This window comes from Pezoporus wallicus, unplaced genomic scaffold (assembly GCF_028554395.1).
Source record: "Pezoporus wallicus isolate ANWC-B61680 ecotype Strahan unplaced genomic scaffold, APGP_CSIRO_Pwel_v1 contig_3058, whole genome shotgun sequence".
NCBI classification, from domain to species: domain Eukaryota; kingdom Metazoa; phylum Chordata; class Aves; order Psittaciformes; family Psittacidae; genus Pezoporus; species Pezoporus wallicus.
In genome coordinates this window covers 5792558-5807032 of record NW_026641153.1, presented here as the reverse complement: position 1 = coordinate 5807032, position 14475 = coordinate 5792558, and the positions used below count along the sequence as shown (strand labels likewise).

General features: G+C 49.9%; 1 protein-coding gene across 5 annotated transcripts in view; it reads right to left on the bottom strand.

Moving 5' to 3' along the window:
* Positions 1–14475, bottom strand: part of FRMD4A (FERM domain containing 4A) — a 380270-nt gene that overhangs the window by 35499 nt on the left and 330296 nt on the right. For all 5 annotated transcript variants that reach the window (XM_057422479.1, XM_057422480.1, XM_057422478.1 and 2 more), the window contains 2 exons: positions 5003–5079; positions 294–432 (listed from right to left, as the gene is read on the bottom strand). In XM_057422479.1, coding sequence (XP_057278462.1) covers positions 294–432; positions 5003–5079 — 216 coding nt within the window. The remainder of the gene's footprint in view (positions 1–293; positions 433–5002; positions 5080–14475) is intronic.

Here is a 14475-nt window from a genome sequence, read left to right as displayed (position 1 = left end):
CAGACAGGGATGTGACCCTATCTGCTTGTAAACATTGTCTCCTCCATTTTGGCCACAGTTCAGTACAACCTTTCCCTCAATCCTCACTCCCATAGACATGGATTTGATACAAATTCCCTCAATCTGGCCAAAGCCAGTAGATATTTTGAGTCAATCTGCCCATTTTTTTGATCTCAAGTGGCACGGGAGGGCAGGAAAGGAGCCACCATCTGGACTTGGCCTTGCTGTGACTGGGAGGAGTTGAGAAGGACTCACCCACCACAACATGCACTTCCCACCTCCACCATGCTTACCTTGCTTTGCTTTCTGTCCAGGTAGAACTGATGTTGACTAATGGCCATAGCCCAGATAGACTTTATTAGTGCTGGACAGGCGTACCACGTATGCACAGCAATGCCACTATGCCCAAAAGTCCTCCTGGTCACAGATGCCCTGGAGAGAAAAGATTTAACTGGGGTTATACCAAGGTTTCTTCAGGTTGTTCTCTATAGCAAAACCTACCACAGGCCTAATAGTAAAAGCTGCTGTCTTTACTGTGCACACCTTTATGCTAATGGGAAAAAAATGCTTAAGAGAACAGCAATAAAGAGCCAATCAGCCAGGAAAGCATTTACTCTAAATAACTCCTCAAGTTAGCAAGCTCCAGTTTGCTGGAGATCTTCCAGTTTGTCCAGTTCAGACTGTATTCCTGGGTTTGGCTGAGCTGATGCTGACCTGCTACGGGTCCCAGGGGAGTCACCAGTGCCAAAGCATGTGTGAATCCTGTGTGTCTCTTCAATCGCTGAGACACCCAAGGCAAAGTCCTCATACCCTCCACGACTTCTAGCTTTGGACAGTAGCTCTCATATATTAGGACCCAGGTGACAACTAAAGATCCATTGGATCAATGGCTGCTTTAGGGAATGTGGGAGAAGCTCTTAAAATACCTTTATTTCCTCAGTTGTAAACAGATGTAGCAGGACTTGCCAAGGTGTAATGGGAAAGGGGAGTTGTGAGGCTTGGAGAGGGCTGCTTTGTGCCCTGGAGAGAAGAATGTGACTCAGCAATTAGCTGAGTGAATATAAACCCAGGAAAAATGAGAACTAAATGTTTCCTCTCCGTGACTCCCAATTGTCCTCAATCATTAGCAAAAGGAACAGGTTAGGTTTCCCCATGCTTGCACAGCTGTACACAACTGCTCGAGTATTCCTCCCAACCCTCAGCTCCTTCACACACAGTGTTCTGGTTGCAGAACTCCTTCTACTGCAGGGATGCAGCACTGGCTGGAGTAAACCAAGCCACCGATCTACAAAGCCCCGAATACATGAGGTCCTCCTCTCTAGTCTGTTAAGAAGAGCTGTGGTGGAGTATAATTATGATGTGAGAATGGGTATAGAGGCTAGCTCAGAAACATGGCACTTCTGCTACAGCCTGTAACACGGGGACGTGGATGGTGTAGAGAGGCCAGTGCAGGATGTGCTGTGGAGGGGCTGCCACAATCCATAGTCAGCAGCATTCTGTGCAATACAGATGTGGAGGTGACACTGCAGAACAGCCCAGAAGTTCTACTGTGGACTGCAAGGGATGGCCAACTCTTTTACCAGCACTTAGAAGTCCTCAAGCATTGCTAAGACAGTGGCTTCCCTCCTGTACCTGCACTGGCCACCTCCCCTCTTGTGCCTGTGGGATACTACCTTGTAGGTGAGCATGGGGAGGCCCACGGTGAAAAGAAAGTTGTGAGAGAGGCAAGAGTGAAAGCAAAGCAAAGCTCTGCAGCAAAGTGGGACCTTCAGCCTGGGTGAGGGCTGACAGCTCTTGTGTCAGAGCCTTCTCAGTGCTGCAAAATGTGTTACAGTCCAATTGCAAAGCTACAAATCGGAGTGAAGTTTCTCAGAAAACAGCCAAGGCCAACGCAAACAAGGCCTGAAACTGCTGGGATCTCATGTTTCAGTGTTACCCTGTGCCGAGTCTTTTCCATGTGGCTGGAGCAGAAGACCTGGTCCCATTATGAGTAGTGTTCTTGTGAGAAAGCTCTCTACAGATGCAGCAGGATGGCAACTGATGGTCCTAATGAGGGCGTGTGCTGGTCTGCTTCACCCTGTCACTGCACAGGGAATATAGGCAGTGCTCTCGCATTTGAGGCTGGAAACGGGATCCCACTGTGGATGTTTTATGTTCGTTTAAGGGACATAAACTACCACAGTGTATCAGGCTTTAAGGCATTAAGGCACTTGGACATGAGCTAAAGCCTTAATTCTGGTGTCATCCTATTCAGTTCAAATGCAGTTACTCATTTTGAACTCACACATTCTCTGCAAGCCATTCATCTTCTTATCTTAAAAGCAGTGATTTCCAGTAATTTTTTCTTTTTGGGATCTGTACATGCTTCCTATCAAATCTGCAGCTCTGCTTAGAAAGCCTGCAGACTTAGCTGGTCAGAGCTGTGGACTTGCTTTTCACAGCTATCTTTTGGGGACCTGTGAGACATGGCCCGTAGGTGTTCTTCTCCATGACTCCCCTGCGTGCCCCTATGGAATTAACCCTGCTGATACCCCCTAAAATGTATCATTTCCCTCTTTTACGGTATAAGCAACCGCGATGCAGAGACTTTAAATGGCTTGTTCAGGACAGGAAGCCATGGGCAGAGGCAGGGCTTACAAACACACATTGTGCTGTCCAGCCCTGGCCACAACCATGGAGCAGTGCTTGCTGTGCTGTGACTGTGGCTTCGCTGACTCAGGCTCTGGTTTGGCTACATGGAGAGGAATGTGGAGAGAGCACTGTGTTGGCTACTCCTCCACCTCCACACGCCAAACAGCTCCTCGCAGGAGTCCATCCCGCTTGGCCAGGAGGCTACAACCTGAGTTGTGTTCTCACCATGTAACTCCAATGTGCTGCGCTGCTTTACAGAGCACTGTCTTGACCCGGGTGGTGGTATTCTGTGGGTACAGAAACCAGCCACATTCATTTCCTTGTAGTGAGGAAGTACCAGGCTGACAACCTGGGATGGGGTTTTGTCCTCCTGGTGTTGAACACAATGAAATGACGAACGGAAGCTCTTCTGTGTCAGTAATTCCCATCATTTAAATACAAACAATACTGAGGAGGGTCCTCTGTGTGGTCACATTTCATGCATGACACTGAGTTGCAAAGATCATGATTCTGAGATCCCAGAGCTATTTGGTTTCTTTCCCTTGCAATTATAACTATTTCCTTGCCTTAGAATAGTCTTTCAATACCTAAAGGGGTAAATCTGGAGAGGGACGTTTTACAAGGGCATGTAGGAATAGAACAAAGGGGAATGGCTTTAACCTGCCAGAGGGGAGACTGAGATGAGCTCTCAGGCAGAAGTTCTTCCCTGTGAGGGTGCTGAGGCACTGGCACAGGGTGCCCAGAGAAGCTGTGGCTGCCCCATCCCTGGCAGTGCTCAAGGCCAGGTTGGACACAGGGGCTTGGAACAACCTGCTCTAGTGGAAGGTGTCCCTGCCTGTGGCAGGGGTTGGAGCTGGATGAGCTTTAAGATCCCTTCCAACCCAAACCATCTTATGATTCTATGATTGCCGCTCCCAGGAAAGGGCCAGCCTGGGTGCTGAGGGGCTTCTTGCTGCCTGTGGCTTGCAGCATGTGTTTCAGATGTTTGGTGGGGAAGGAGTGCAGCACCCACAGCTCCTATGGCTGGAAGCTCTCCCAGCGTATTCTCAACTTTGCTCTGCTAGGTTTCACGCTACTATTTACATGCTTAAAATTAAGCAGATGCCTCAAGGCTCTGCTGACCTGGAGGTGCACAAGATCCGAGCTGCTCGCTCAGTTACTGCTTTAACAGAATGCACCTATGGAGACAGGCACCATTGGACTGGTGTGTTGTGTTCATATCAGGGCAAATAAGCATAGAAACTGCATGCAAAATTCTCCTAATAAAAGTACATGCATTAGCAGTCAGATAGGCATGGCAAACAGGTGAAACAGGCTCACAGCTGAGCGATTCATACTCATTTTGCAAGTGGGACATTGCTTTTAGTGAGAACAACCTACAAAGCAACACACACATGGGTCACTGCAGTCACCATCCACTAGCACACACAAGCAGAGGGTGCAAATGCACTTGGTTAGATGTAGCACAGTCACTGGAACTCACTCTCTGCCGCGTTGCATTTGTAAAGCAAGGGAAAAGAAAGGCTCCCGTGCCAAAAAGACTGACGGGCTCGCATCCAGCCAGCCGGTAAAGCCCTGGTACCGTGCCATTCCTTTCAGTTGCACTACTGAATATTTATTTACAAGGAAACATGCGAGTACGAGATCTGGCGCCCATCTCCGGGCTCCAAGTGCAACACGGGGACGAGGCAACTCCCGCCTGCAGGTATGGGGGTGCCGGCAGCCAAAATAGAGGGAAGAGGAAAACAAATACCGCTGGGAGCCCAGGGGAAACACATCCTGGAAAACACTCACCCGAACCCTTAGTGCTCTGCTGGAAGGAAGCGGCAGCCCCCGGCGTGGCGCCCGCTGCTCCTTCATTAGGGGTTCACCGGTTACCGAGCGCAGCCAGCCCCGCACATCAGCGTGGGGAGCGCGGCCTCGGCACGACATGGCTCGGCAAGACCCGGCTCCGCACTGCAAAGCCCGACTCGGAATGGCTCGGCGCGGCTCATCCCGGCTCGGAATGGGTCAGCACGATTCAGCCCGGCTTGGCACGGCTCAGGACGGCTCCGCACTGCAAAGCCTGGCTCGGAATGGCTCGGCAGGGCTTATCCCCCCTAGGCACGGCTCAGCTCAGCTCCGCACTGTAAAGCCCTGCTCGGAATGGCTTGGCACTGCTCAGCCCTGCACGGAATAGCTCGAGAGGGCTCATCCTGGCTCGGCATGACTTAGGCCTTCTGGGAATAGCTCGGCACGGATCAGCCCGACTCAGCACTGCAAAGCCCGGCTCGGAATGGCTCAGCCCGGTTTAGCTCGGCTCGGCACGGCACGGCACGGCTCGTCCCGTCTCCGCACAGCTTATCCCTTCTCGTCCCGTCTCGGCGCTCACCTGCGCGGGTCGTGCACCTCCACAGAGAACTTCTTCTCGCGGAAATAGAGGTTCTCCAGCTGCCTCCATTGGAAGATCTGCGGGGAGAACAAGAAGGCGGTGAGGCGCCTCCGCGCCAGCCCTCACTCAGCCCCGCTTCCTCCCGGCGCTGCGGCGGCGGCGGCACCCCGCTCCGCTCCGCCCCGCCCCGGCCCAGCCCCGCGTCCCGCCCGTTCCCCTCCCTCTCCACAGCCGCCAGGGGCTGCCCCACGGCGGCCGGCTCCGACCTGCCCGGCCCCGGTGCTGGAAGTGGGGGGGACGGACGGGGGAGGGCGCCCGTTTCACTTGGCAGGGTTAGTACGGGTTGGATACATGCACGGCAAGGGAAACCCGGGATTCGGCTGATTATCCCTCCGGGAGCTGTGCTCTGGCACAGCAGCATTGCCTTCGGGGCTGTGGGTACACAGAGCGGACCTGGGAGGGGTGAAGGTGGCCTGGCTGGGTGGGGGAGACGTCCATGGGCTGTCTTATGATACCCAGCGCTGCTTTTGCCCCAAAATAAACATAAAACTCGCAGGAACAGGGTCAGTTCATCTACCCAGGCACTGGAAGACTCGTGTTGGTGTTGCCCGAGGCTCCAGCGTGCTCCCGGTGATGTGAAACACAGCAATGACAAAGGCATATTTCTGCCTCTGTTGTACAGGCTGCCCTGTTGGGCATAGCAAAGCAGTGTGGAGACATTGTCACCAAGGGGGGAACTGAGGCATGAAGCAGTCATAGAATTATAGAATGGGTTGGAACGGATCTTAAAGCTCATCCAGTTCCACCCCCCCTGCCATGGGCAGGGACACCTTCCACTAGAGCAGGTTGCTCCAAGCCCCGTCCAGCCTGGCCTTGAACACTGCCAAGGATGGGGCAGCCACAGCTTCTCTGGGCAATGGGAGAATCCAGTTTACTCAGTCATGGGAGTGAAATGCAGGTCTGCTGGGTACTGACTGTGCCCTGCCCCAGCATCAGCATTGGCCATGCTCAGTGTTCGCTCTGGCTGTACACTGAATGTATGCTGAGTGTAGGTGCTCCTGGATGCGCTCACACAGTCCCTGTACCCCACACCTCTGCCATGGCATAGCCCTCATCTCCCAGGCAGGAGGGAAGACTGACCACAGAAGCAGCATGAAGGATGTGGTGTCAGCTCTACAAACCACCGCACTTGCAAACCACATGTCACTGCAATGGACAGGGCCACCACCACCTCCTCTTTACAAATCAGCCAAAATCGCAAACCCTGGCTTCCAGGCTGCTCATTCACAAGGAGGAGGCAGCCTCCACCCCTTGGGCATCCTGCATTTTGGCTTCCTCCACTACCCTTAGCAAGAAGCAGCGTAACCTCAGTGCTGGGGAGCAGAGCCAGCAGAGCTTTCCTGATTTGTACCCCTTCTCCCACTACAAGCAGCTTCTGTGGAGATCCTGTCCTACCCCCAAGGAAGGCGCTGGCTCCTGCCATGATGAGATAAACCACTTGCCAGTGCCAGCGCTCTGGAGATAAGTAAACAGGAGGAGTAATTTGATTTGCACTGATTAAGCTGCTGATGGAGGTGCAATCCAGGAAATAAACCAAGCCATGGCGAGGACCCACAATTTCGTCCTCGCTGATATCTCAGGAGCAGCAAAACTGAAAATACTTGGGAAAAGTTTCTAACCAACTTATTTATTATTTATTTACTTGTTTCTTTGTTTTCTTTCTATAACAGGGTGTTTAGAAGGAAGGCTGAGATAAGGAGGGCACTGAGCTGCTCCATACTCTTGGGCTGTCTGTGTTGCAGGAGGGTAAGGGAGGAAAGGGGCCAGGAGGGATGGGAAGCTTGAAGGGCTGGCTCACACTCTCCTCAGAGGATTATGTTATTCCTCCACTGGAAAAATTAATTGCTGCATAAAAGTTGTCATCATCAAAGGAAGCACAGAAATACCCCGTTTTACCCAAGGAGGGAGGACAGGCACAAGGTGAAAGGGTTAAACCAGGAGCTGAGGTCTAAACCTGAAGTCTGTCTCCCCTGCAAGCCTCCAGCTTCAAAAGCACTGGAAGGAAGTTTGGGGCCTAAACTCCCACTGACAACTGGGGTCAGGCCTGAGACTGTGATGTGGGCTGCTGAAAACATACCTCCACACTTCCAGATGCCTGTCCCAAGACGCGGAGGATAATGTGGCTGCGTAGCATGTGCAGAGGACGTGTCTGGGAGGCGCTCAGACATGTGGAACACATCAGAGTCTAAAAGCTCAGCAGGTCACACCCTTCAGACAGCATCTCGCTGTCCCAGGGTCCCCTGTTGTCACTTACGACTAAACTTCAGCATGATGCAGAAAGAATTTGAAAGCCTTTTCTGAGCTGCTGGCAGCTGTGCTCCTCCCTGTCCTTCTCCCTCAGACTAAGCCAGATTGTTCCCTGTGCTCGAATCCTTTCCTATTCTACCCACTCTGCTACCAAACCTCACTGCAGCTCCGTTTCCCTTCCATGATTAACTCCAACTGTCCAAACACTCGGTGCTCTGGGGAGCTGTTCAGATGCCCAAACGTAGGCGTGAGTGCCGCATTCCATGCCCTGGGGTATCCCGGGATGGAGTCTGCCATGGCTCTGATGCTGTATCTGCCAGCCCTTTGCAGATATCTTGGATCCCCCAGCAGTGCCTAAAACAGCATTAGACACCTACGTTTTGGGCACTGGAGCCCCATATTGCTGCATTTTTACATTCAGTTTCTTTGTTTTTCCTGGCAGGGTGTAGAAAGAGGCACCTTTGTGAGGGAGGGAGTGAAAGTGACCCCACAACCTGAGGCTGTGCCTCTTGTTCCATAGCTTTGCTCTCCAGAACGTGCACGTGCGTTTTATGGTTGCTGTAACTGCCTTTGCTCCCCAAATGTTATTCTGCAGTCTCCCATTCCCTTTGCCCACATTGATCTCAGAAGTCTCAACCTGCCTAAGGGATCCTATCTGCAAAGCTGTGAATACCCACAAGGAAGTATCTGCTTTCTTGTTCACTGATCACAACCCCCCAGGAGAAGCAAAGCCCAAGGTCTCCCTTCAGCCAGACCTCTAATGTAAGCAAGCTGTTCCCTTCACCAGTTATGTATGGATTCAAATTGATGTTAATTCAGTGACAGATGCACAAGGTGCCATTAGTGGGTCTTCTTAAATGGAAGCATAACTTTTACCCATCAAGATCCTTTTACCACTTGCAGCCTTCACTGGGGAATATGAGACAACAGCAGGGAGCTGGTTGTAGTTTCAAGAGTCTTGTGGAAATGCAGTGACAGCAGATGTGTGCTGGTTTGGGGGCTAGTTTGGGTCAAAGCATCCATGTTCATGGCAGGTTTGCCTCTTCCTGCACGAAGGCTGGACCTGGGTTTAGGTTATTTGGCTTATGATGGTCTTTGGCTACTTCGCAGCGCTGAATCCAGCGCCTACTTTTGTGAATGAGACGATTCATATAGGCTTTAACTGAGTCATATTAGGGGTGCAGTGATTTTTGCCAGACAAAAGGTACCTCACAGCAGGGACTGAGACAGCATCTCCCCAGACACACTGGAAAAGAGGCTCAGGAGAGAGTCACTTCGTAATACAAGCTGAGAGCACAGCTCCCCTGCCCTTTAGCAGCTGCCTTGACTCGGAGCCTGCAGACAAGGGCACAATTAGTGGTGCTCGTGGTGGGCTGAGCTTCTGTGATGTGGTGGTTTGCCCACTGGGATCTCTTCTGAGGTCAGCAGCCCGATTTGGATCAGGGAGCACAGTGCAGCTTTCAGATGGGAACAATTTTTGGTAGTGGCCATCATTACAGGCTGCACATGAGATCATTTAATCTTCAATAGATGCTTAAGGAAGTCTCTCTGAGACTGGCTTTTGAGTGTGGCTGCACGCTCAAGCATGTGAAAGGGGCTGCTAGAAAGGGGGAAGTGCATTACCCTTATTTGCCTCTTCCCTGGGGTGACTGTCCCCAGTGTGGGCCCTGTTTCATTGCACCAATAAACTGGAACTGACACTATCACTTGAATTAACAAAACTGCTTATCAACCCATGAACATTCAAGGGAACAATTGTCCCCTGTTGGACCATGTGCACCGTTAAAAATGCATTGGGGTGGGTGGGGAGGCCATGGAGGGGCAGCCAGTGCCAGAAATGGCTTTTCCGCAAAGCTGGCAACTTAGAAGAGGAGCCAGGGGAGAGATCCGAGTGCTGCATGGTGTGCTCCAGAGGCTTCAGGTGCAAGCTACAGGAATTTTCTCATTGGAAACCCCTTCCAAGAGGCAGGCGAGCTTGCCAGGCACCAGATGTTTGTGAGTACTTACAAGAAGCTGCAGTCAAAGCCCTTCAGACGCAAGCTTCTTTTGTGAGTGCACTTGTGGTTTGCTGGCTGCTCCCTAATTATGCTGAGCCTGGAGGAGAGGAGGCCCCAGGATCTGCATCCACTTCAGCCATGTGAGTCTGAGTTTTACCATGGTTATTGACCGTGGGGCTGGTTCTGTGAAGTTTGCACACAGCAGCAGGTAGGGTCAGTGGGAGAGCACTGAAAGATGCTCCTGATAAAGAAGGGAGGGCGTTCTGTGAATGACGCATAGGGGAGTGTTTATGGCTTGGCCACTCCTGTTCTCGGTGACCTGGACTTTGCTGAGGTGTGGGGAGGTGAGTTAATCTACATTAGGCTGTGCTTGGGAAAGCCTTGGCTGTGTATCCCGTGGAGGGACCATTTGGGATCCCCTGTCAGTAATGAGGCTGTTGCTGGCTCCTGTGTTGCTCTGCAGCCAAAGGTGAGGATGGAGGGTGTTGCTGAAGGGCAACACAGTGCTCTCTGGATTATGGTACCTAGAGAAACATGCCCAAATAGTACCTTTTGTAATAGGTAAACCTTTTGTAAAGCATCTCTACCCTGGGGTTGGGGCACTGGGTCCTCTTCTCCCTTCTGGACTTGGCACTGGGCAAGTGCACTGAGGCTGTACACTGTGTGAACTGTTCTGTATTTGATCTATTAAGAAGCAGATACAAATGCTGAGGTATTTGGTGTCATGTTTTCTTTCTCTGTGTGTCTTTCCCTGAAGCACATGAGATGGGGCACAGGCAGGACAGGGTTACTTAGCAATGCACACGCTCTCAGGGATTTCAGATACCATGCTTGGAGGCTCTTCAGAATCAAACCATCTACAGAAGTCTACAGAGGATCTACCTGCATTTTGTCTGCTCTTGTTGGTGACCTGAAGGGGATTTACAAAGGTGATGGACATAGACAGGCTTTCCTCAGAGGTGCCCACTGAAAGTATAAGAGGCAGTGGGCACAGATTGCAGGGTTGCAGCAAGGGAAATTCTGACTAGATATATAAAAAACCCCGAACCGTGTATAAAAAAGCACCAGTCAGTGAAGGTGGTCAAACACTAGGGCTGTGAGTAACCTGATAAACTCTGAAGTTGGTCCCAATTTTGAGCAGGAGGCTGGTTTAGAGACCTCCAGAGGCCTTTTTGACCCAAATTTTGCTTTGATTCTAAGCATCTAATAAATGACCAACTGTAGTTGCTGTTGGACTTACTGACCTATATGGCTTCTCCCAGTCCTTCAAGTCTTGCAGCTTCTTAAGATGATTAATGCTTTGTTAAATAACACTATGCAGCAGGAACAATCATCCCTCCAAATGCATGGGCTACCACCCAGACTGAGCACTCTGAAAGCCTTCTAGGAAAGGCAGGGAAATGGCATGGCACGTTTCTAACAGCCCAAATGCAATCCCTCGCCTACACTATGGGCAAGAGCCAACCCTGCATGACATCCCATTACTAAAACTGGTACTAAACAATGGAGCTGAACAATGACAGCATTTTCACATAGCTTCCATGAGTGCAGCTACAAACTCTCCAGTCTTTTGTTTTCCACTTTAAAGACAAAACAAACAGAACAAAAAAGAATTCCTCCTTGGAAATGTAATTCCCTCCACTGAACAAACTAGTAAGCAAAATTCAAGAGGCTGAGTTATGCAGAAGGTCAGGGTGGAGGTTCTGAGCGGTCCCTTTTTGGCCTTAAACTGTATGGAAATCACAGCTCCAGTGAAGTCAATGGCAGTTTTGTTCCAGTGATTTCAGTGGGGCCATGGTTTCCGGGCATGGATTTGTGTTCTGCCTCAAGCCAACCCTGTTTCCATCAATCATACTTCTGTCAAACTAGTTAAAGTGAAGGAGGAAGGATTTGGTCCAGGCAGAACAGCACCATCTTAGCTCAGAAAAATAGTTTCTTGTTTCAGGGGCAGATTTACCAAGAGATTTCCGTGGGCTGTCACCTATGAGTTAGTGTGACCCATTGCTGTGGGTGCCCCCCAGGTCATGAGATGGGGATGCTGCACTGTAACATAGTCCTCCATTCTGCCACACTTTCATTCATTCCTGTGTTTCTATTAGTCTGGGGGATTTCTTTTTTATTTCCCTTCCCAAAACAAAAAATAGAAGGTTTCCTGTGTAATTTGATGTGGGAAACAACCCTACCAATGATTTTCCCAGAGGCTGTCGTCCTCCCTTCCCCCATGGAATGGGAGCATGGCTTGGGTAAGCAAGACTTGCAGTGGTCTGTCAGCAGTCCCAGCTCACTATCTAATTACTTCTTCCTTTAAACTTCAGAGCTCTGTTTCTTGCCAAACAGACAAACAATTTCTGGTCCAATCTGAGCTCCCTTTTACTGTGTGCTGTTGTCATGGGACCACACTGTCCCCAAAAACATCTTTGGCTTGACCAAACAAATTGCATTTAGATCTATATAATCAGCACTCTGCATTCATTTCCATGATGGAGAAACAATTCTCTATTAAATTTGAAAGTGGTTTATTGGCTCAGAGAGACAGCAAAGCATCAGATCACAGAGGAAAGAGCTGTTATTTGGATGAAGCATTATTTGTCTACATAATGCAGCTTGATATTTGTGTTGATAACTGTGTAAGGACTGGGAGATCAGGCTTTGACTTTATATACAACCAAATCCCCCTTCACTGCACATATATATTTGCTATATGCTGTTAGATATTACTTTGCTGTCACTATGCTGGATCTTTCTAAACCAATATGTCTACAGGGATTTTCTTTTTTTCCTGATTCTTGGAAGTTACATTTTCTCCCTTTTATCCTCCACAAGCAAGTCAAAGTGATTAGATCTTTCTGCATTAAAGATCTTTCCGATATAATTAGATAAAAGATGGCCAGTCCATAGCTATGAATCAGCTGTGGCATCCTCGAATGATTTATCCTGCCCACAAACCATGTACATGATAATGGGCTGCAATGCCTGACCTTCTGAGTCTCATGTCCAGGCCACTGACTTAAAGATCGTAGAGTCATGGAATGGTTTGGGTTGTAAGGGACCTCAAAGCTCATCCAGTTCCAACCTTCTGCCACGGGCAGAGAGACCTTCCACTAGAGCGGGTTGCTCCAACCTGGCCTTGAACATTGCCAGGGATGGGGCAGCCACAGCTTCTCTGGGCAACCTGTGTGAGGGCCTCAGCACCTTCACAGTGAAGAACTTCTGCCTAAGAGCTCATCTCAATCTCCCTTCTGTCAGTTTGAAACCATTCCCCCTTGTCGTATTCCTACATGCCCTTGTAAAAAGCCCCTCTCCAGATTTCTTGTAGGCTGCCTTTCAGTGTTGAAAGACTACTCTAAGGTCTCCCCTTAAGAAGCCTCCTCTTCTCCAGGCTGACCAAGCCCAGATCTCTCAGCCTGTCTCCAGAGCAGAGCCGCTCCAGTTCTCTGGTCATCTTTGTAGCCTCCTCTGGAATCACTCGAGCAAGTCCACATCCCTCACATGCTGGGGCCTCAAAGCTGAACGCAGGACTGCAGGTGGGATCTCACAAGAAAAGAGTGAAGAGGGAGAATCCCCTCCCTCGACCCAATGCCTCATATTCATAGCCAGTGAATAACTGGGCCCCTGCCTGGCTCCATCTGCTGATAAAAATGCTGGGGCCTTTGGAGCAAGGAGTCCTGCTGGGCTAAGAGACAGCATCTGAGAAGGGCGGAACACATGGGGAGCCTCCTACCCCTTCAGAGCCAAGCATAAATGCTCAAAGAGGTTTCAGTGCTGCTCCAGATCTCCACCCGAACTCTGGGCCGCTGAGGTCCAATCTATTTCACTGTGCGCTGTCGGAGTGATTTATCTTTGCATCTTGTTGAAGTTCTTGCTGTGCTGCAGAATCATTTAAGACTTGGCTGCTGCTTTTATAGTGAATTACCCTTTAAGACCTGAATACGAGAAATCACTTACAGCCAGCGAGTTTTACTTTGATGAGACTTTGATGAGACCTATAGTTAATGGTAGCCATGGGCTTGACTTGGCTGGATCAGGGATAAGATGTCATGTCGTAGCCTTCATGAAATCAGAAATCCTTGGGGACTGTGTGCCTGATGCTATCACCACAGGACACATAAACTTAACCGCCAAAGTACAAACCAGTGCTGGCTTCCTTGTAAAACAGCAGGGCCTTAGATTAGCGTTCACAAGCATTGTACTGAACAAGCTACTTACTTAGATAACGAAAACTGAGCATCACTGTTCCATGAGTGTAAAAAGTTTCCTTACCTACCCAATCTATTTAGTCCTGTTTGCAAGAGACACTGAAGCAAACTTTTCCCATACGAGAAAGAGTGATGATAATGACCTATACCTGTTAATCTATCCTGGTTCAACCTTGGAAAATTGCATGCAGTCAAACTCCTTCTGTCTTGTGCCAAGCTATGGAACCCTTGTTTCTATCCACAAAGTTATTTTCTAGGTTAATAGCAGCTTCTTTCTCTGACTGCCATGATTTATGCAGCCTGCACCCAAACCCAGCTCCTACAGCTCTGCTGTAGGATACTTATTGTGGGCCAGGTGGTGAATGGGATTGGGAACCGATCAACACTAAAAGTGACCACTTTTTATGGCTGCTCTCTGATCCCTTCTCTGGAGCAGTTTCCTTCCCAGCTACACAATTGTACCAGCGTGACTGAGGAAGGGGCCCAGGGGAGGAAATGACCTGTGGTGGCAGGACTGTGATGGGGGAGGAGGGCCATGAAGGCCACTTCAACTGGTACTGCTGCCAATGTTCACTGAATCTCAGCCCAGTGGCATGCTCAGCCAAATCCGGTGGAAACCAGTGTCAGGGACAAAATCCTGCTTTCCAGCCCAATGTGCTCTGATTTATTCACCTCCCAGTGCGCTTGGCAGCTTTGTGGCACAGTAATGTGCAGTGGTAAAGTGTGGGGTAGAGGGTGCTGAAAGGGGGAGAGCCTGGTGCTGGATGGTAGACACCTGAAACTGAGGGCAAGCAGCAGCCAAAAAAGTGCAGGTGAGAACATGGTCTCCTATGTAACAAGGATGGAATAAGACATTTCATCAGGGGAAGGTCTTAAACTGTGGCTGCTTTTCAACAGTCACAGGACTGGGTCTTACATTTTGATATGGAAGGAAATTAGGCGAGCAACCTCTATAAGAAAAAACAGCATGGTG